This window comes from Pogona vitticeps, chromosome 2 (genome assembly GCF_051106095.1).
Source record: "Pogona vitticeps strain Pit_001003342236 chromosome 2, PviZW2.1, whole genome shotgun sequence".
Lineage (NCBI taxonomy): Eukaryota > Metazoa > Chordata > Lepidosauria > Squamata > Agamidae > Pogona > Pogona vitticeps.
Genome location: NC_135784.1, coordinates 124770140 through 124793356, shown reverse-complemented (window position 1 = coordinate 124793356; position 23217 = coordinate 124770140). Strand labels below are relative to the sequence as shown.

Here is a 23217-nt window from a genome sequence, read left to right as displayed (position 1 = left end):
TCTAGTTTCTTTCTCCACTTTTTGTAGGAGAAAATTATCAGCCACACAAGCCAGGAATTTCTTAGAAGGGCCATACTTGGCAGAATTTGCTTCCCAACATACTGTATATCTGGATAATTGAAATCTCCCGTCACTATTACATTGTGTCTCTTTGAAAACCCTGCAGTTTGTTTTTCAAACATTTCGTCTACTTCCTCTCTTTGATTGAGCAGGTGGTAGTAGACGTCAACAAACCCGTCTGGAGCTTACTTCACTCCTATTCTCAGAACTCTGTGGCAGCTTTAGCTATTTTACGACCCTCTTACTATCCTAAAACAATAGTACAATCTTCCATCACCAGATTCACACATTGTATGTTATGAGAATTCAGCTATTTCTCCCTTTGTTTCTTTTGTAGCACCTCTGTCCAGTATCATGTGATTAAGGAAGCTATCCCCTCAGGAGGATATGAACTACAGTACTGTAATTTTATTGCTCTTCCTTTAAGGAAAGGCTCTTACTGGAAGGCTGCTTTAATGGATGATGCCAGTGCAGTGAAGAGGGCTGTGATTTTCCCACCCTCTGTAGCCCCTTCTGCTCTCCAGAAATCTGCCCTGAGAGATCCTCTGGAACTGTGAGGAAGGTAGCATTGTGGGACAGCCTGTAATAAGAGAAAAATGTTAGTGAAAATCACCTCTACCCTTTTTCTCCTGCAAGAGCAGTCTGAGGAGGACTTGGGGAAGAGTACAAATGCAACAGATCCAATTCATTGTTCATGTGTAACTGATACAGGTTGAGACACACAAGGGATACGACAACTTGTCTTTCCTCCTCACTGCTAATGTCATTTACATATTACTGGTAATTCTGGTTTATGAGACAGTGAAAAGGAAGCTAAGCAGGAAGGTGCTGTACTTTAAAAAAAATGAGAAATTCTAAAATCAAATATACTAATGTATTGTGCTCCCACAGTAACAACCTGTATGAACCATGTAGATCAAAAATAACTTGATAATGGCCAGTAACCTTCTGCAGAGCTCTGGCTGCACAGTGCGAATGATTGTTGCAAATTAAAGAGCAGCTTTTCGATTTTTGGATGCACACCATTTGGTTTCATTGCAGCATGCATCCAAAAATAAAAAAGGTACATCATTCCCACTATGTAGGCAAAGCTCTTCAAGAAGATACTGGCCACTAACATTAGCAGTCAGACAGAACCAAGCCATTTTTCTGTTACTGAACAGAATGTGCCTAATGCCTCTGAGCCATCTTATTTTCTTCTTCCTTCAGCAAAACTAAACTATTTTATGAGTCCTAGACTGTTCATACTTTTGCCCTCAGGGTGATAGCATTTTTTAAAAATTTTACCCCATCTTTCCCCTTTAATAAGGACCCAAAGCACTTTACATCATTAAAGGACAGTTGTAAAGCTAACAACAGTGAGTATACGGTACTGAAAGGATCAAACAGATACCACAGTATAAAACGGTAAACAAAGGCAACACTAAAACACATTCAAAGCAGTAAACTACAACAGTTCACTTTTTTAAAAAACACTCATGCAGTCTGTAGGGGAAAGCTTGCTGAAGAGAAAGATCTGCACCTCTTTTCTTAAATACTTCATCCTGTGATTCAGCAGTCAACTTTCATTTTAATTAACTCTGGTAAATAGTACAGATACCTCTGCCACGGTGCACTCCAAGGTGGTGGTGATGATGACAACTATTATTAGGCTCTTTTCTCCAGTTTGAAATCCATAATGCTTCTGAGGAGGAGTTTAGTTACTTGCAAGAGTATGTTTGTAATGAGTACACAAATGATCATTCAAGATCACTTAGAGATGTGACTTGTTTTTCTCCATGGTAGGAAATATAGTTCTAACTTAGGGAAACATTGACTCTGTATTGGTGTACCAGGAACTATGTATCATATAGTAAGGTTTAGTTGGCACTGCATAAGTGTCCATTCGCATAAGTGTCCCTTTGCTAATTGCTTATATTGCCATGCCTGGATGATTTTAACTCTTAACTCAAGTGGGTTTCAAATTGGTCATATCTGTGCATGTGAGTTTTTAATATATGCATATCAATTGGAATGGAAAGAATAAAATGGATTATATTGTGATGAACTTGATGCTTCCCTCACGTGATCACACAAGTTGTTTTGAAACTTTTCTGAGTTAGAGCAGGCTGTGAATGTGATATGGTACAGAGAGACTGCTTATTAAGAAATTTAAAAAAGCAAACTGCTGCCAGTACATACTGCCTGTCTTGTATGGGGCTCAGTTCTATTGTTGATGCTGCATCAAAATCAGTGGTTGCTTGATGTTCACATTTAAAGAAATTAGCTATTTAATATGTGCCATTGCTTTAACACTCCATTCTTATTTATAGAGTTAGCAGACCATTCTCTTATGTATTTGTCATTTTTAATTGTATTGTTGATGAAACAATAATAGCTTTGATTGTTCTGTGCAATTCATGTGCAACATTCAAGTGTTGTTACTCCCAGTCTGCAGATGAGGGTGTAAAATGATAAGTGTAATGTGAGGGCACATCCTTAATCAATTTATGACTGACTTCCTGAATGCTTGACTTTCGAAGTGCTTTATTACATCAGTTCTCAGAATGAGTAGATATGCAAGCAGACTTTTAAGTGTGATTGACAGTATGTCTGGAAATAGTATGACGTTGCCTGTTTAAACTCTAAAATCACTCTTCTTCTTACAATAATGCATTATAATTGTTCTTTAAAGTAGTAAAAAGGAGCCAGTGACTGTGAAGAATACCAAGCCACCTCCCACTTATGAGTCTGAGGAGGAGGAGAAGTGTAAGCCAATGTCTTATGAAGAAAAAAGACAGCTGAGCCTGGACATTAACAAACTGCCTGGTGAGAAACTAGGCCGAGTTGTTCATATCATCCAGTCAAGAGAACCCTCGCTTAAAAACTCCAATCCGGATGAGATTGAAATTGACTTTGAGACATTAAAGGCATCCACATTACGGGAGCTGGAGCGATACGTAACATCTTGTTTACGGAAAAAGAGGAAACCCCAAGGTACCTTTCAAGCTCAGAGCAGTTGCTTCACATTCCTGCATTGTTTATTAAATCACTTACCACTGTGTAGAAATGGGGGAACTTGTTAGTGCTCAGGCATTAGAAATTTGTGCAAGGAAGAAGAGTCTCTTACTCTGGAGTTACAACAAATGATGGATTAAGTTAATAACAAAGAAAAAAGGGGGTAAGATGTTATCGCTGGACTTCATTTTGGTGGCCTCTGGCATAGGTCATTACATCATAAAGTTCCTCTGCTTGACTATATTACAAATATTTTCTTCATACTACTATAAAAACACATGTTGCTGCTTTATTTGAATATAAGATGCTGTGACAGTCTAAGTTACTGTATTTGTTAAATTTACAAAATTAAAATGCATTTTCTCTTTATTGTATAATTATTCATACGAAGAACGCACACAGCATTTTTTAGATGCAAGTATGTTGGAAAACAATTCACAAGGGCCTTATATTATTCACTGTTTGACGTATTAAGGGTTTGTATTAGTAATACATTTTTACTTCTTTATAAACATTATTCAAAGTAAGAGTAAAGCTTTCTAAAAGAGTTTCACAAACAAATATATAATTTTAAAATAGTAGTCCCCAGAAGGGCGGAGTATGTAAAAGCTAAACTATTTGAGAAATGTCAGTTTAATAATTTGAGGAACTTTGGAGGGTAATAACTATACAATCTCTTAAATTTTGGTCTATTTTTAAAGGATTATACACCAAGGCAGGTGCTTCTCTACATGGTATTGTGAACATCTGGGAGAGAATGAGAACAAACAGAATAATACATTTTCTCTGCCCTTCTGAAATTAGTCCTGGTTAAAGCGCAGAGGTCTTCTGTAAGAAGGAAAGAAAACAAAGGCAGGCCATAGTGTTTAGTGGTACTGTGGTACTGTCCAGCACAATAGTGGGTTCTGGATTATATTCTCCTCCAATGACAATACTGTGCTATTATCTTGTTGCAGCAGAGAAAGTGGATGTAATTGCTGGTTCCTCTAAAATGAAGGGGTTCACCTCCTCAGAATCTGAGAGCACCAGTGAGTCCAGTTCCTCCGACAGTGAAGATTCAGAAACAGGTTAGATGCAGATTATTTAAAGACTCAGTCCTATACCTGTTTCCTGTATAAATAAATGATGTTTTTAGTACTGGCTGGCCTTTTTATTGTTTGTATTTGTATTAAAATATATGGTTTCTGTATACAGAGCTTGCTCAGTTTGGACCCAACAATATAATGAAAGTCTTGCATCTAATTGTTCAGATGCCTTGGAAATATCTTGTATTAATTTAGTATGGCAGAGTCACTTCTCAGTTTTTGCCACAAAACTATTTGATCTTTCTTAGTGGTTTGTATTCACTATTTAAAAGAACGTGTGTTTTCTAAACTAGCTTTAAATCTCACTGGGAGTAGAATATTCTTGTATTAGGGAACATATAACCTATTTTACAGAAGACAAAAAATATTGGCCTACATCAACTCATGCTTATAGTAGTGAGGTTTTCCAGCTCCTCTTCTCCAGCAGTCCCCATTAGAGCAAAAATCTGTCCTGGAAGGTTTCCCAGCCCCCGGGAGCAGGTTTTTAAGGTACGTGGGGGCTGTGGAAGGGGAAGGAGAATTTCCACAGGTAGGATGACTACATTGGATACTGGCCAGTCAGTGTTTGTGGGTGGAGGTATCAGGAAAATGCCATTGAGATAATGGCATTTCTTAGGCAGGGAAACAAGCTGAGCTTAGGGCATAAATGTTCTGAGAACACTTGTTATTTTAGATTTGCATCACTAGAGCTTGATTTGAATTTTTAAAAATTAGTTATCAGCTTTGAAAGCTTTTGCAGTTTTTGCTTAATTCAGAAGGCAAGTGCAGCAGCCTTTATGAAACAACATTGTTGTCTATATTTGTCTATATGAGATTTCTTCAAGTTGCAGGTGGCTTATGTAACACCTCCATGTGATCCAAAAGAAAAGTTTGTGTCAATGTTTATGATACGGTTTATTTAAAAAAAAAAAACCAAATATATAAATATTAGCCCTGTATCTGGTGCTTGCAGAGCCAGGGACTAGCAGTGATTAAGATAACTAGACTATTTTTTGAGTCCAGAATTTTTCCAAGAATTTTAAATTGGAGAATTAGCTGAGATGTTTGGCAATGCACATATCTATTTCCCCAGTACTGCTTTCATTTTCACAAGTGGGTTTCTGATTAACTGGACCTGTTCCTTTCCCCCCCCCTTTTTTAAAAATTTATTTATTGCCCTATTCCACAGGTTTCCATGCGTTTCAGTAGAGAGAGTTTTTAGTTCACTTATCAAAGAAAGCTCATAAATGCTGCTTAAACTTAAAGGTGTCTGTGATGCATAATTGATATTTTCCCATGGTTTATCTTTAAAATACATATACTAAATCATTAGATTACTATTTAAGCTCTGAAAAATGTACATAGTAGATGAAGGCTCCTTGAGGCAGGTGTCAGAAAGATTTTGAGAAAGTCAGCCTCCTATGTGTGTATGTTTGTGCGTGTATATACAGTGGTGCCTCGCAAGACGGGCACTCCGTTTAACGACAAATCCGCATAACGACAAGGTTTTTGCAATCGCAAAATGACGTTTTAAATGGGGGAATTTTGTTGCGCGATGATCAGTTCCCTGTTTTGGGAACCGATTTTCGGTTCCCTATGATGAAAACAGCTGATCGTCAGGTTTTCAAAATGGCCACCAGGTGCTCAAAATGGCTCTCCACTGTGTTTAGGAGCCATTTTTCGCTGAACAGGCACCCGAAAATGGCCACCCCTATGGAGGATCTTCGCTGGACAGTGACTTCTTAGCCAATTGGAACGCATTAACCAGATTTTAATGTGTTTCAATGGCTTTTTTATTTTCGCTTTACGACATTTTCGTTCTACAGCTATTTCGCTGGAACGAATTACCGTCGTAATGCGAGGCACCTCTGTATATGTTTACATGTTTGTGTACATGTGCCCAGTATATGCTCATGCACATACATACACAAATTGTAGGTATATTGAGGTAAAAATGAGCAGCAAAAAGGGCTTTAAAAATAGTTTCCAGAATCATGGAGCTCCCTTCAGTGGATGTTTGTCTGGGAACTTCTTTGTTACTAGTATCAGGCAAAGCCCATTCTAATTTCTTGCGCCATTAATGGGGATTCCTTTAGGTTTTCCTTGCCCTTGCATCTCCCAGTGATACCTTACATACAATTAAAGAGAGTTGCCTAGTTTTCTGAAACACTGAGAATGGGGAATCAGGAAGTTGTACCACACAGCTTTTCTTCTATGCTAGTGGAATTCAACTGAACACAAGTCTGGGTCAGTCTGAAGTGGAGCATAAAACAGAAATATTTTATATCATATTGTTGCGCAGATGCACACTGTCTGAAGGAAAGCCTGTCCTCCTAGTGTCATACCTTTCTAAGATCTGAAGTCTGTTAACATTTTAATTTTATAATAGTTTATACTAAGTATACCATTTTAACTGCTTCTGGAATTTTAAATATGTTTGTGCAAAAAAAGAATATGTATGAATTACATAAGGTACAGTGAGATTTACATTGTTTGGCAGTATTATTATGGCTTAGTATTTTAAAAGTGATTTGGTACTTGCCATATAATTGTTTCATGTGAAAATTTTGAAGCAATTATATTGCATTTTATTTCACCTTCCTATGTGGCTTGCGTACATACAGACTCCAGCAAATTAGTCTGCTAAGAAGAGATCGTATCAAACTAGAGCTTTCAAATGGGTTCAGTTAGAAGGCTTTGATTCATTGTTGGCCTTTGTTAAATCACTGGTTGAAAAAAGAAATCAAGTTCTTCCTTAGATACATTTAGGCTGTTTTCTACATTCATTCAAATGAATGAACCTTAAGGCTTTAGTCCCTGACTTCCACATAGTGTGGATTGTGGCATAAAGAGTTGCTTCTCACTTACAGCAGTTTGGTCAAACTGCAATTGACAGAATACAAGCAGGGAGAGATGACTGCTGGTAACTTGCCCCATACATTATATCAGAGGTCCACTAATATCAGTCCATCAGAAGAGCAAATTTAACTCGTCTTTATTGCATCAGAGTTCATACCTTTTCATTTATTGTTTTAACTTGGGCATGCTTTGAAGTGAATGAGGCCTAATCTGGTAGTACCTGCTGTATGGCCATATGAACACTTCTCAAGTTACTTTTTCATTCTGGAATTTACCGTATGCTTAGTACACTGCACTGTTTGGGGAGTATCCAGTGAAATGTGTTGAGCTGGGAAGTTGTAAACAGTAATTAAATACCTAGATGCTAAGTGCTGTAGCTGACTAAATCCTACTTTATGATAGACAACTTGTATTCCTAAGAGTTTTCCTCTTTTATCTCAGTAATCTGCCCTGATTTAGATTGGATATATTATCTGCTGGGCTCAGTGGATTCAATCCAGCTTTAATCTATACTAGAGTAGACCTGCTGAAACACATTGAACATGTTGTCAAGACTAATGAAAGTCCCATTGATTTCACTTGCTCTACACTAGCAGCCAGTGTTGAGTTACAGTGAGTCAGTCCCATCTAACTCTTTGACTGTTGCTGACCTTTCTCCCTGTCTCTGAATTTCTTTTAACTTCAAATTGGAGGATTTAGCTATGATCTGTACAAGAAAATATTGAGTCCTGACATGTTGATTAAGAGTGATCCAAGCCAACTTTGTAGGAGATGCTTTTGGATATAGCAACTTAAATATTTTCATTTACACTGAAAAGAATTTCTTGTTACATGAGGTCTCCTCTCATAGGAAACAACCTTGTATGATGTGATTATCATCTAGAATATATGTGCAGCATAGTTTTCTTGTTCCTTTCCCAACAGCTTCTTCACTGAACCTCCAAACTGCTTTTTAAAGCCTCTTCCAAGTTTAAAAAGCAGTTTAGTGATTTCATTTGGAAGCTGTTGAAGAATTGGCTTCACTGGAAGACTGTAAGTATTAAATGACTCATTGATTTTGTTCTGTACTGCCCCTCTTTAAAGGGAGTGGCTGCAGCTCAGTGGATGAATATATGCTTTGCGTGTATGTTTGGTAAAAGAATCCTGTCTGAAATGCTGGAGCTTCACTGCCAGTCAGCAATACTTTATTTGACTAATGATCTGACTCAGTGTAAGGCACTTTCCTACATTATATTAAAGGGAAGTGCTGTGAGGAATTGTGTTTCAGATTATTCACAGCTATCATCAGTTTACCATACAACTCTGCAAGTATTCATTGCCTGTGCAGAACTTCCCTCTCAGGCTTTTCTAACTTGTTCAGTATTTGGTATGGCTCTGAATGCACTATGGCAATGCTTCAAAGGGATATGTTCAGTAATTGGAGATACCAATCTATATGGGACCACTGGTTGGTAAGCGGGCACTATATAGTCTGCAGCGAAGATGGGCAACTTGTGGCCCTCTAAGATGATGTTGAGAGCTACAATCTTACTATATCTGGAAGGAGTCACAAGCTCAGCCCTCCTCTACAAGTCAATGACACAGAAACTGAATTTGTTCAGTTTAAAGAGCTGTTGTCCAACCTATTTTACTCTTTATTTTCTCTTTACAAACCAATTATTTTAAGTACTTCTTAAAACAGTGCTGTATATAATAGCTACCTTGGAAGAATATTTTTAATATGTTGGAATTTCTTTCTTTAATAACATCTCTTTTCTAGACAGGTTAAAAATCTCAATGTTTTGCTTTAATTTATCTGATACTCTGCAATATTATTAGATTTACATAGCTGTCAGTTGATATGCTGTGAGCATTTATGATTAAGTGGCCCGTACATCTAAATAAATATTTTGACACATCGGAACAAAGAAACTAGATCCGATGTATTTCATTACTAAACATTGTATTTCAATACTTTCTAACAAGCAAATCTCTCAGGTCCCAAATATTGATACATTCAATCTGATTGTCTAAATGTAGTATGGAGACTCCCTTATACAAAGAGAAGGCCGTCCATAAATCAAAATGCTAATATTCAGGACTTTTTAAAGTCTTCATTACTGTTGTTAAAATGTTTCTCCATTTTGGATTTATTTCTGGTATTTGTTTTTAATTTTGTAAAGAGATGTGGTGAGGAATTGACTTTTTTCTCTTCCCCCTTCTTTTTTCTTTTTTAAAACTGGAATGTATAACTACATGTTTTTAGCAAAGCTGTAATTCTGCTTACCCTTATATATTTGTGTGTGAACTGTTCAAAATGCAGTTAATAACAGATGGACTCTCTGCTGTCATTTTAATTCAGCTGTTCAGTCGTTTTACTTTCACAATTAATTTATCAATAATTTATATAATCTGCTTCATATTTTATTTGCCTGCTTGTGATTTAACAATAATGTAATCACATACTTTTAAAGAAATTGTATTGTTTCTCTATTTTTGTTCTAAAATAATAAAAAGAAATAAAGAATTTGGTTTGCAACATAAAATGTACCTGTTGTATAATAACTTAAACTGTAGTTTTTATCTTCATGTCTCTTCCGCTGCCACCTACCTCCCATTTTATATTACTACTAGTTGCAGTTGCGACTTCTAAAGAAATAAGATTTTCAACTTTGTAAAGAAAATGACATGTAAACTAATGTGGCCCTGATGTTTTTCGGGCTTTAAGTATTCACATTGGCTTAGCCAGCAAGTAAAAACCGCTTTTTTCAGTCTTCTTTTACTGAAAGCTCTTCTTAGGTTCTGATGATCAAACTAGGATCTTCTCAGTGAATGCAGATTTATTTTCATTCTGCAGGACTGAAGTGTGCAAAGAGAGAGAGAAAAGGCTTGGATCCAAACCCCTCTGTGCCTGTGTAGAAGATACTTCTGCACACACATGGTGGGGAGGTTATACTGTTTTCCTACCCTGACTTCAGCCTCTTGTGCCCCCTGAAAAGCCAGATAGTTCTCCAACCTTCGGTAGGTGCCTTTTGAGTAGTATGGGGGCTGCCACTGGAAGGGGGAAGCAGAAAAACTCCCTTGTACAAGTGGAAACAACCTCACACTACTTTAGATCCAAGCCAAGGTCGTTAGAGTGAGTCAAACTTGATATACAAGTGGGGAGTGGGGTTTTGGATCACTTAATGGTTAGTCTGACTTTAATTTTTTATAAATAGAAATTTAAAAGTTCAGAAACAACCATCGATAAAGTATGTGTTTGGCTACTAATATTTCTAAAAGATTCAGTTTTATTGTAGACAGAATAATGATTAGGACATATTAATAGCTTTTACCAGTTGAAAAAAAACAGAAAACTTATGATTTTGCCTTGGCTTGCACCTTCTTATGAAGAGCAAAATGCTGATGGTGTTGCTTGAGGGTTCAAGCCCTTTCCTTTCTGACAGAGAGCATCCTCAGATATTGTGAAGCAACCAATTAAGCTTTTCTTGATGGATTGCTTTTCAGTGAATTTTGAACTAAGCTTGTACAAATCACTAACTTGTGACTTTCCATGTGGGCATCTAAATCAGGGGATAGGTGTTGCATTTCAGGACTGACAGTTCTGCAGTACAGTGGTGCCTCGCCTAGCAATGTTAATCCATGCAGAAAAATTCGTTGCTAAGCGATAACATCGCTAAGCGAAAATAAGCCCATAGAAACACATTAAAACGCGATTAATGCGTTCCTATGGGCTAAAAACTCACCTTTAAGCGAAGATCTTCCATAGGGGCAGCCATTTTCGGTGCCTCTTAAGTGAGGAAACACAGCGGGCAGCCATTTTGAAACCGCCGATCAGCTGGCCAAAAATGAAGGCTTTGCGATGATTGCTTTCCTGTGATCATCGCAAAGCGAAATTTCCCCATAGGGACCATCGCAAAGCGATCCCTTTTGCAATGGCAAAAGGTCCATTGCAAAGCGATTTCATCGCTATACGGAGCGATCGCTATGCGAGGCACCACTGTACATGAGCAGCGCCAGTGCATGTACAAGATGGGAACTAGGATTAGATGGTGCCAGAAGCAATTTACATACGCATGCACGTTTTTTCAGTTTATTCCTCGGGAAGGATATTTGTCCTTTGCAACATTGGCTTACAAGAGTTTTTTTTTTCCTTTTCAACATTGTGTCATAAGAATATCTTAAGTACTTTAGGTTTCCATCTCTTTGGAACTTACAGACCTTAGGCTCAAGAAATTAAAAGAAAGAATATATGGCTGGTAGACTTTTATCTTTTGATCGTTACTCATTTTGTCCAACTAAGATTGTTGTTATATAACAACTGTTTTCCAAGTTCACAAAAATTCCTTTGGCTGACTTGTTATTCCAGTTCTTTTAATTAAAAATATTTTTATATTGAAGTACATGAGATATACTTGAGATATATTAGATCCATTTTTAGTCCTAGTTCAAAGTTTACCTCAACTGTTTGCTGCCCTCCCCTGCCCAAAATCTGGAATGGATTCACCTTTGGTAAATACCAGTAGCAGTATTGATGCAGGTACTTGCTATGTAGTCTTCCCATGTAAGAAAAATGTCACCATAGCCCATCATGGTATACTTACCTTCCACAGTAACATACAATTGAAGTAACATTAGAATTTGGCCTTGGAAATGCACTTCAGTACCCCTTATTTTCTTTATCTCTTGACGTCAACCACATCAGAACTTTGGAAAGATTCTTTTGTAGGCTACAGTTGCCATGATGAATTCTGAAAGTTCTAATCTTAAAGATTACTCTTTCAAGCTCTCAATCACATTTTCTGGCTTTTCCAGTTCTTGTTTGCCCTGACCAAATGAATCAGCATCAGTTCATTTTGCAGTAGACTCTGGATTGGGAAGCACCTTTATCATGTTAAAATACAAAAGATGGGTAAACTTATTTTTACAGAGGAAGAATACCTATCTCTGTTTTTTGAGTGAAAATTTCATTTTCTAGGTGTTGTCCACCTTGCTACTGCCTGTTTTAAATCAGTGCAGAATGGAATACTATAGTCAACTCAGTTTTTAAAAGTGCAAGCAGTGGAGAGATGACTACACAAAGTTTAGTATTCAGAAACAAGTCACAAATGTTCCCTACTGATAAGGTCAGCATTGAATCTGGGATGGAGAATCTTTCTGAGAAACTTTCAATATTGAAGAAAACTTGTAGGCCAGATTTTGTGTTTGTCCCTATCAGGTAAAGGTAAAGGTTCCCCTTGACAATTTTTGTCCAGTCGTGTTCGACTCTAGGGGGCGGTGCTCATCCCCATTTCCAAGCCATAGAGCCAGCGTTTTTGTCCGAAGACAATCTTCCATGGTCACATGGCCAGTGCGACTTAGACACGGAACGCTGTTACCTTCCCACCGAAGTGGTCCCTATTTATCTACTTGCATTTGCATGCTTTCGAACCGCTAGGTTGGCGGGAGCTGGGATAAGCGACGGGCGCTCACTCCGTCGCGTGGATTCGATCTTACGACTGCTTGGTCTTCTGACCCTGCAGCACAGGCTTCTGCGGTTTAGCCCGCAGCGCCACCACGTCCCTTTGTCCCTATCAGGATTCTACATCAAAAATTAGATTAGTCTGCACAAGTGATACTTCAGCAGTTCCTGCTTGAAAAGCAGGAGAAAAGAATGACAACCATGTTATAACAAGAAAAGGCTGTAATATTCTGATGGAAAAATTAGTTGTATTTATCCAGCTATATTTTGAAGATCCAGGTCTTCATACTGTAGACTAGCGTATCCTTGCTGTTGGTATGGGTTGTATTTACCAGCTTGGTATGCACCTGAGATTTCTCTACAATGACTCTAACAACACCATCCTTTATATCATGGACATACAGGAAAGGTTGATTTCTTTGACTTGTTCATATGAGCCAGTTAGGATGTTCTAAAAGTGTCCATACATGTAGAGACTCAAAATGTTAGGATCACAACTGTAGTTTTTAATTGGGTATCTCTCTTATTTATAGATCTTTGGAAGAAGAATGCAGTCTATAATATTGCCAAAAAGGAATGACACCTACATTTTGCAGCAAATTACAGGTGTGTGCATGTTCACACACTTGAAAATGCATTTAGTATTCACACTTTATTCTGTCTGCAGTGGAAATCTGGAATATGTGCGTTTCCAAATTAGGAAATGCTGTTAGGGCCCTGAGGAATTTTTAGCAAACTGCAAATGGAAGTAGAACTGAGAAACCTCACAGGCTATACAGTGGTGCCCCACTTGACGCTTATCCCGCATGACGTCGAAATCGCTTTACGATGAGTTTTTTGTGATCGCTATTGCCATCGCTAAACGATGGTTCCAATGGGGGTTTTTCGCTTGATGTCGATTAGGAGCCTGCTTCGCGAACCATTTGTTCGTTAAACGACTATTTTTCTGGCTCTGCAAAATGGCTTCCCTTTGTAAAATGGCTTCCCTCCCTTCGCAAAATGGCTGTTTTCCGGAACCCTGCTGATCAACAGTTCTCTATGGACGATCTTCGCTGGACGATGAAGTATTTCCCCATTGGAATGCATTGATCGGTTTTCAATGCATTCCAATGGATTTTTTTATTTCACTTGACGACGATTTCGCTTAACAGCGATTTTCCTGGAACGGATTATCGTCATCAAGCGGGGCACCACTGTACTCTCAAAATTGTTACTTCCCTCAAAGATACCTACCTATATTAGCAAGGATAATCTGTACCTGCTGTCAAATATTGTATCTTTTGTATCTGGTCTTGCCTGTTTTTTTAATGCTGTTCATGCTTACCATATAGCAAATAGCTGACTTCCAAACTATTGGTCTCTCTCAAAGGCCCCTAGGCGAATCAAAACACATTCTACTGTTTGCTCTGTAAACATATAGAAGTGTTTCCCAGTCCTTAAATCTTAGCATGCTATTTTCTTTGAATTGCCACCGTAAAGGAATTTAATAAGTAAATTATTTGGTCGTCGTTTAGTCGTGTCCAACTCTTCGTGACCCCATGGACCAGAGCAAACCAGGCCCTCCTATCTTCCACTGCCTCCCGTAGTTGTGTCAATTTCATGTTGGTTGCTTCGCAGACACTGTCCAGCCATCTCATCCTATGTTGTCCCCTTCTCTTTCCATCACACTTTCCTAACATCAAGGTCTTTTCCAAGGAGTCTTCTCTTCTCATGAGATGGCCAAAGTACTGGAGCCTCAGCTTCAGGATCTGTCCTTCCAGTGAGCACTCAGGGTTGATTTCCTTTAGAATTGATAGGTTTGTTCTCCTTGCAGTCCAGGGGACTCTCAAGAGCCTCCTCCAGCACCACAATTCAAAGGCATCAATTCTTCGGCGGTCTGCTTTCTTTATGGTCCAGCTCTCACTTCCATACATCACTACAGGAAAAACCATAGCTTTGACTATTCGGACTTTTGTTGGCAAGGTGATATCTCTGCTTTTTAAGATGCTGTCGAGGTTTGTCATCGCTTTCCTCCCAAGAAGCAGGGTTAATTTTGTGGCTGCTGTCTCCATCTGCAGTGATCATGGAGCCCAGGAAGATAAAATCTGACACTGCCTCCATATCTTCCCCTTCAATTTCCCACGAGGTGATGGGACCAGTGGCCATGATCTTAGTTTTTTTGATGTTGAGTTTCAGGCCGTTTTTTGCACTCTCCTCTTTCACCCTCATTGCAAGGTTCTTTAATTCCTCCTCACTTTCTGCCATCAGAGTGGCATCATCTGCATATCGGAGGTTGTTGATATTTCTTCCGGCAATCTTAATTCCGGCTTGGGATTCCTCCAGTCCAGCCTTCTGCATGATGTATTCTGCATATAAGTTAAATAACCTGGGGGACAATATACAGCCTTGTCGTACTCCTTTCCCAATTTTGAACCAATCAGTTGTTCCATATCCAGTTCTAACTGTTGCTTCCTGTCCCACATATAGGTTTCTCAGGAGATAGACAAGGTGGTCAGGCACTCCCATTTCTTTAAGGACTTGCCATAGTTTGCTGTGGTCCACACAGTCAAAGGCTTTTGCATAGTCAATGAAGCAGAAGTAGATAGTTTTCTGGAATTCTCTGGCTTTCTCCATAATCCAGCGCATGTTAGCAATTTGGTCTCTAGTTCCTCTGCCCCTTCGGAATCCAGCTTGTACTTCTGGGAGTTCTCGGTCCACATACTGCTGAAGCCTACCTTATAGGATTTTGAGCATAACCTTGCTAGCGTGTGAAATGAGTGCAATTGTACGGTAGTTGGAGCATTCTTTGGCACTGCCTTTCTTTGGGATTGGGATGTAGACTGATCTTTTCCAATCCTCTGGGCACTGTTGAGTTTTCCAAACTTGCTGGCATATTGAATGTAGCACCGTAACAGCATCATCTTTTAAGATTTTAAATAGCTCAACTGGAATGTCATCACCTCCACTGTCCTTGTTGTTAGCCAGGCTTTCTAAGGCCCACTTGACCTCACTCTCCAGGATGTCTGGCTCAAGGTCAGCAACTACATTGTCTGGGTTGTCCGGGATATCCAAATCTTTCTGATATAATTCCTCTGTGTATTCTTGCCACCTCTTCTTGATGTCTTCTGCTTCTGTTAGGTCCCTCCCATTTTTGTCCTTTATCATGTTCATCTTTGCACAAAATGTTCCTCTAATATCTTCAATTTTCCTGAACAGATTTCTGGTTTTTCCTTTTCTGTTATTTTCCTCTATTTCTTTGCATTGTTCATTTAAGAAGGCCCCCTTGTCTCTCCTTGCTATTCTTTGGAAGTCTGCATTCAATTTTCTGTAGCTTTCCCTATCTCCCTTGCATTTTGTTTCCCTTCTCCTCTCTGCTATTTCTAAGGCCTCATTGAACAGCCACTTTGCTTTCTTGCATTTCCTTTTCTTTGGGATGGTTTTTGTTGCTGCTTCCTGTACAATGTTACGTGCCTCTATCCAAAGTTCTTCAGGCACTCTGTCCACCAAATCAAGTTCCTTAAATCTGTTCATTACAGATTTGGTACTTAGGAACAATTGAGATCTTTGAAGCTAACGAAAGAAGGCAAAGGAGTTTTCCTCATTGCATTTTTGAAAAGGAATAATAGATGTATGGTAACTAATTTTGCAGTGACGCTGATGTTGGTGTAAGTGACACCACTGGCAGAATATTAATAAAGGCTTAGTAGCTTTGCTGCTGGTTGAGAAAAAGTATCATGTTTCTGTAAATGCAGTGTGCCAATGGGGTTTCGTATGCTGTGTTTTATTGGACTATGTCCGGTGGCAGGCTTTGAAAGGTCACATATAGACAAATGTGTCTGTTGTTACAGAGGAGATAGATAGGTCAGTATCCACAGTGACCTGAGCTGTGGGAAGCTGCAGAAACTGATCCAGAAGCTATTGATTTATACGTTTACTTTTTTTTCATAGAAAGGAAATTTCCTGTTAGGGTTATTTTCTTTTTAAGTTTTAATTCAAAGGACTACTTTTAACATATTTGAAAAATCTTCAGAGACTCTCAGTCTGCATTGCAGAATAGTAAAACAAGGGAGAGTTGTGAATAAACAGTTGAAATTCAGATGAGAAGAGTTTAAGATAGAATAGACAAAACAGTACAGTGCGTCCTTGTGGACATTTGTTGTTATTGTTGGAATTAACTATCAAGAAAATACTGCCTTGTCCTGATAAATTTTGCCTTCTTAAAACCTGATGTGATTTGAATTATGTAGGAAACAAAGCGGGGTTTGGTTGTGCTTTACTTTTTAAGATGCCCATACAGAAGTTTAGTTATGCTGTTTGTGAAGTTACAGATTGTGATTGTCAGTGATTGTCTTCTCTCTTAAAAATCAAGTGTGTTTTGGAATCAAAATGAATTTTGAAAAGTACACATTGTTGTTGAGATGGCAGGTCTGAGCTAGTTTTCTTATCACTGTCTTTCAGGAGATACGTTTTGACCAATGCACTGTGACTGTAGAAGTATTTTCTGATATGGAAATAGTATCCACAGCTGGATATTTGTAGCTAGATGTGTGTCATAAAGTTCCCTCTAAGGCATGCAGCTGTGCGCGCGACTCCACCTCCCTCCGCACAGCTTTTCTCCTCTGCTCAGTGATTGTTTTCAGCTCCTTTGGTTCCAGTTGTGACAGAACCCCACACACAGAGGGAGTGGAGTCACACGCACACACAGGGCGGTCATGCGAGAGGCAGAGCCCCAGCCAGCAGGGGTAGAAAATTAGAGGGTACGTTGGTCATAAAATCACACTCTCCATTGCCAATATAAGAAGTTCAGCCCACCAGCTTCTGAGTTTCCACAAAAATTGAAAATCTTTGTGGATCTGCTTTAAGAAACAAAATGCTACCAGTGTCAAAAAGCAGGTCATGGATTTTGTATGAGAAAATCGGGGGTATATTTTACCTTAGGTCAGTATGAAACTTAAACAAATGGTCTAGAAAATCTGTAGAACGAATTGTTCCTGTGCTGTTCGCATCTGTTGCCTGCATAGAGGAGTTTATAAAAACTGTTAACTTCAGTACAATCAAATTGCTGTTGCTTTTATTTTACATGATACTGAAGGCATAAAATGTGTACCAGCAGCTGAAATGTTAGAGGCAAATACTGACCAAAGTGAATGGCTAAGTCCAGATGTTGCTTTCTTTTTCTGATATATGAGCTTTGATTTGTTCTGATCTTGTGTTAGATGAATAGTTTATTTATGAAACAAATCTGAATGTTTTGTGTCAGATTGGTTTCTAATTCCATACTCGGCAAGGAACAGGTAAAAAAATACTTCTCTGAGGAAAAGACTTGGTTCCGTTGAGGGATGAACTGAGACAAGCAGCAGTATTTTCTATGACAGAATTCTGTGCTTTGCCATTTGATTTAAATTCCAAATTCAAATTGCATTCTGTTTGTACTGAGTACAGTGCAACTTGTACTCTAAAACAGTACCTGCTCAGCAATCTTGTCTTGTTCTTTTCTTACAGAAATCCCACCAAAACCTAAGAAAAAAGGACATACTGGACGAGAACAGAAGAAGGTGAGTTCCTGTACAGACTGAGCTTTATAAAATAGATAGTCGTTTATGCAGTTATAGATGGATCTTCCAGTAAAGAAGGTCACTTCTTGGGGTCCACGGAAGAACACACCATGCTTCACCTTGAGAAAAGTTGCTTTGCGTCATGGCCTTCTAGGCCAGGTGCAAGGAAGCATTCTGTACATGTCATGTAAGATGCACAGCTCAAATTTGGGATTTAAAACCCATTTATTTATTTATTTCCCTAGTGCAAGTTACGGTCTGTTGTTTCAGTAGAGGTGCAATGTCCATAGTGATCAGGAAACTGATTATCATTCAAATTTACCCCAGTTTTCTTAGAGACTTCTGGTTTTTCCCAAGTGAAAAAGATATGTTGAAGCTTTAGGAAATGCAGCTCCCCTCGTCACTCACAAAATCAGAACTATTGCTAAAGATATACTTCTCTTCCAAATTTCCTTTCAAATTCTTGTGGTGAAAGTTATTAAAATATTTCAGTTTGTTTATGTAATAGAAAGATTGACCCTGCCTTTTGCACTATGCTATTTTTCCTGGAAGAATTTGCTTATAAATTTGCTGTTATTGATTGCTGAAACTACCATTGACTAACGTAAGTTGAGCATTCGCTATTTTTAAAAAAAGTAAATTTATAGAAGTATCATAGGCTAACAAGTCCAAGCCTATTGTGCTCCTACAGATACATATAGTGATGTTTCATTAGCTAGTTTTTCAAAACAGTCGCACCATCTGAAGAAGATAATTTTATTTTTATTTATTTATTTGATTTATTTATTTGATTTATATCCCGCTCATCTGGTAAATCTATACCACTTTGAGCGACTAACAGGAGCATGTATACAATTATAATAAAATAAATTAAAAATATCAATTAACAGAAAATGACAAAAATCATAAATAATCGTAAATAATAAATAGATAAAGAAGAGAAAAATAAATTAAGTTAGATTAGGTGCTGGCAGGAGGGAAGGCCTTGACATAGAACCATGTTTTTAGTTGAGTTTTGAATGTACCCAGCGTAGGGGCCGCGCGAATCTCAGGAGGGAGATTGTTCCAAAGGCGAGGAGCCACCGCCGAGAAGGCCCGGTTTCGTGTCTTCTCCCTCCAGGCCTCTCTCGGTGTCAGGCTCCTCAGCCTCACCTCCTGGGTCGCGCGGGTGGTCCGGGTAGAACTTGGTGGGTGAAGGCGTTCCGCCAAGTATCGAGGTCTCCAAACCGTTTAGGGCCTTATAAGTGAGCATTAAAACTTTGAAGTCAATACGGAAACGAATGGGCAGCCAATGCAGTCTAGCCAGAATAGGAGAAATGTGATGGAATTTTCTCCCTCCGGTAAGGAGTCTGGCCGCTGCATTCTGCATCATCTGAAGTTTCCGTATCAGCCTCAAAGGTAGCCCCACGTAGAGCACGTTGCAGTGATCTAATCTTGAGATTACGAGCGCGTGTACTAAGGTGGTGAGCGCCCCCGTGTCGAGATAGGGCCGCAGCCGGGCAATCCGCCAAAGGTGGAAATAGGCGGAACGGACAACCGACGCCACCTGTGTTTCCATGGTGAGCGTCGGGTCCAAATGTATGCCCAAGCTGCGAACCCCACTCACCGGAGCCAGGGTAGCCCCCCCCAAACGAGAGAGAGCCAACCAAGCCACCAACCACGGGGGGGCCCACCCTCAGGACTTCCGTCTTGTCCGGGTTCAGCCGCAGGCCATTTTCCTGCATCCATTCCAGTACAGTCCCCAGGCAATAAAATCGGCAGGGAGTGCTTAATTAGTTTCCCAACTACAGCTTTTTCATCACATTTCCCCACCTCTATCAGCTGATTTTCCATATCACGCAAATTCAGTTAAGTATTCCACGCTTTCAGGAAGGCGAACACAATCTCATGGGAGAGAACAGCTTATCAGGAATTGTGGGGAAAGGACAAGCCTTCCACCATGCAAAAATGCCCCTTCCCCAAGTCACTTTGCAGTCATTGCAGCATCCTTTTTCTTTCTTGCAGCATCACCATCATCACCATCAGCAGGCACAGCAGCAGCAGCAGCAACAACAACAACAACAGTTACAACAGTTACAACCACAGCACCTGCCGCCACCACCTTCATCTGTCCCACAACAAGCAGCTCCTCCAGTCAAATCTTCACCTCCAGCTTTTGTTCCAGCGCAGATCCCTGTCATGGAGCAGCCGCTCCCAGGAAATATGTTTGACACTATCTCACATTTCACTCAACCTATAATGCATCTTCCTCAGCCAGAGATGCCACCCCATCTCCCTCAGCAGCCAGAACACAGCACTCCTCCTCATTTGAATCAACATACAGTAGTGTCCCCTCCAGGTGAGCCTTTGCTAAGTAACTTGGACAAATTGCAATCTTAACTTTGGCAGCTGTTCTTGGTCCAAATTGAGTTGTGTGTCTCCCCACCATCGTCCCTTTGGTTGGATCACATACCAGTGTTTAACCTCCAATGTGTTAGGAGCTACTTAATTCCCCTAGTTGAGAGTTTGCAGATGTTTGAGCACCTGGACTACCCAGTGTTGTAAAAATACAGCAGTAATGCTTGATGTTAATATGCAGAGTCATTTTTAACCCAGTGATTCCAACTACATCCCAAGTGGATACAGTGCTTTTACATTGGGTCACTAACATTGGGTCACTAATCATTAATCTACAGTTCAGTCATTGAGTAAAATACTGGTTCACTTTGTCAGTTCCTTGTTTTTATTGCAACCTAGACCTTGTACAGACTAAACCAATTTGCCACTTTTGCCACATTTGTGGTAAAGTGGACATGGCAAGTTCACAGGTCCTATGTAGTAGTCTCCATTTATTCTTTTATTGATCTTTTTGGCATAGAAAAAGTTCTCTGGGTTGTTTTAATAAGTTGGAAGGCATGCACTGTGTAATATTTTGTTTTTCTTCTTGGCCTCTGTGAATCTTACCCTGGGTGATTCACGCCTGTGCGGAGCCTCATCGGATGATTCTAGAGCTTCTGCGGTAGCAATGAACACATGAGAATATGCCCCTCCCCATCTGTATAAGTATCTTGACGCCAAGTGTCCCCTTACAATTTCTTTCTACCGCTGCGTTGAGAGCCTCATAATTCTGCTTCTGTGAGTAAAAGAGAAAGAGAGCTTATTCTTGATTCCTTCCTGTTATCAATCTTTTTCTTTTAAACTACTAGATTAAACTCATTATCATCAGATATTTTTTTCCTTTCCCCTCGCTCGGCCTCCAGCCGCAGCACACACACACCCTTTCAATCATTGGTTCTTCATCGTGGTCTTCTGTGAATGCACACAAAAGGGTTAACCCAGCACCAGCGTTGGTCCTCTCCGAACATTCTCGAACTTTAAGAGAAAAGTAACAAAGTTTAAGGCTGTCTATACCACGCATGCTCCACCTGCCCTAGCCTCAGTTCCATTTTTTCCGCCTAGCGACTTGGAACCTCTCGCTTCGAGCTCTGTTTTCAATACCTTTTTCTGAGAATTTTTTTCGTGTTTTTCAACCAGACTGTACTGACTATGAGAACTGTCATATCCCTTGACACGGACCTCTCTTTTCACGGACTCTACTTTAGTGTTTCCCCTCAAAGTTGGGTGCTTCGGACTTCCCGCCTTTTTCTCCACCTCGCAAATGGCTCCCTGTAAGACTTTCTTAGCTTTTATGTCCCCCTCAGGATCTTTCAGCCGTTGTGTGGTTTGTTCTAGGAAGATACCCCACCAAGATGGGCATGATCGTTGCCTTTTTTGCCTGGGAGAAGCCCACCTTTTAAAGGCAAAATCCTGCAAGCACTGTAAAGTCTTTACCAAGGCGGCTTTGAAGACCAGGCAACAACGTCTAAAATACCATCTGTGGGAATCCACACTGTCTTCCACCAAGCCCTTGGACATGGAACTTGCCTCACCGTCAGCTACTCCTCGTTCCGACTCTGCAGCTTCCCCTCAACCAGCTGCTTCTAAGACTGGCAAAGCCGCAAAAAAGTCTGTTTCCTCTAAGAAACCTGCTACGACGTCGAATGCTTCTGCTGCTCCGGCTCTCAAACCTGCAAAGCAAACAAAAGCACCATCTCTGCCTCCTCGACAATCTGAGCCAGTTATCCCAGAGGGCGTCTCTTCTCTGACGCCGAGTCAGCTTGCTGGAGCCACTGCAGGCTTGACTTCTGCCCCGCATAGCCCATTTTCTCATGGGCAGGGGTCTTCGGCTGTTTCGATCTCCTCAGTGCCCTCGAGGTCCAGATCCCCTCAAAAGAAGCACTCTTCGAAGAGGAAACACCGTTCCTCCACTCAACGTTGATCCAAACATCGACATCGAGCCCATTCCTCCACATCTGATGACTCGGGAAGAGTTCGATCACGGAAACACCATTGACGTCGACGAGATTCGAGCTCCTCCAATTCCTCCTCCTCGACCTCGACTGATCAACGTCAAAAATACAGGAAAGTTAAATACATTTATGTGTCATCTTCTTCAGACTCTCCTCGACCCCACCATCATCGTCAACACCGATGGGTTGACCTCGAGGTTCTTAAGGCTTCAGCGTCCTTACCAGCAGTGCCTGCACCTCCTGACTTGAATATCCCCTCGACTTCTCAGCAGACTCATTCCTCGACGTCGAAGGACAGGCACGACATCGAATTCAGGTCACGTAAAAGGAACAGAGATGTCTTTTCCTCTGACCCTGATTAAGTTTCTTCTAATCATTCCTCAGACTCTGATCCTGACCTTCCAGCTCAGCCCTGTCAACTCGACAGCTCGCTTCATTTTGTACGGTTCAAACCCACACGCATCGGGTTGCCATTTGCCCCGACCAGTGCTCTGCTTAAGAAATTGCATCAGCTAGTCAACCAGGTGTTTTACCCTGTTCAATAATACCATCTAGTAGTCGGCCTATCTCTCGACAACCATCGGTGTTGAAGTGGCCACATCACTGAAAGGTATCTGTACCTCAACCTGCTTCTCACTTGGTATCAAAAAAACCTCGAACTGTCAAGCAGATTTCATCCACACTTTAGGGTTTTGCAGCCCCATCCTCCAGATACTTTCCTACTACAATAGATGATGCAAATCACTCTTCATGCTCAGCATCGCCAGCGTCCATTTATTCTACTGCTATGCCATTGCATCAACAGCCTCCGTTTCTGATATTGATGATCCTCAATATCCATCCCAGTCCATGGATGCACGCTCCGTTCCGTTACATAAGTTACACAGTTCCTGTCCTCCAGTAAATCCAAGTCATCGACCCCGGCACTGTTATGA

General features: G+C 40.1%; 1 protein-coding gene across 4 annotated transcripts in view; it reads left to right on the top strand.

Moving 5' to 3' along the window:
* BRD4 (bromodomain containing 4) overlaps window positions 1-23217 on the top strand; it is a 125572-nt gene that overhangs the window by 88112 nt on the left and 14243 nt on the right. For 3 of the 4 annotated variants that reach the window (XM_072990363.2, XM_072990364.2, XM_078385891.1), the window contains exons 11-14: window positions 2735-3036; window positions 4014-4124; window positions 17902-17954; window positions 19959-20292. In XM_072990363.2, the coding sequence (XP_072846464.2) occupies window positions 2735-3036; window positions 4014-4124; window positions 17902-17954; window positions 19959-20292 (800 nt within the window). The remainder of the gene's footprint in view (window positions 1-2734; window positions 3037-4013; window positions 4125-17901; window positions 17955-19958; window positions 20293-23217) is intronic. The other variant, XM_020796303.3, reaches the window with a different exon arrangement.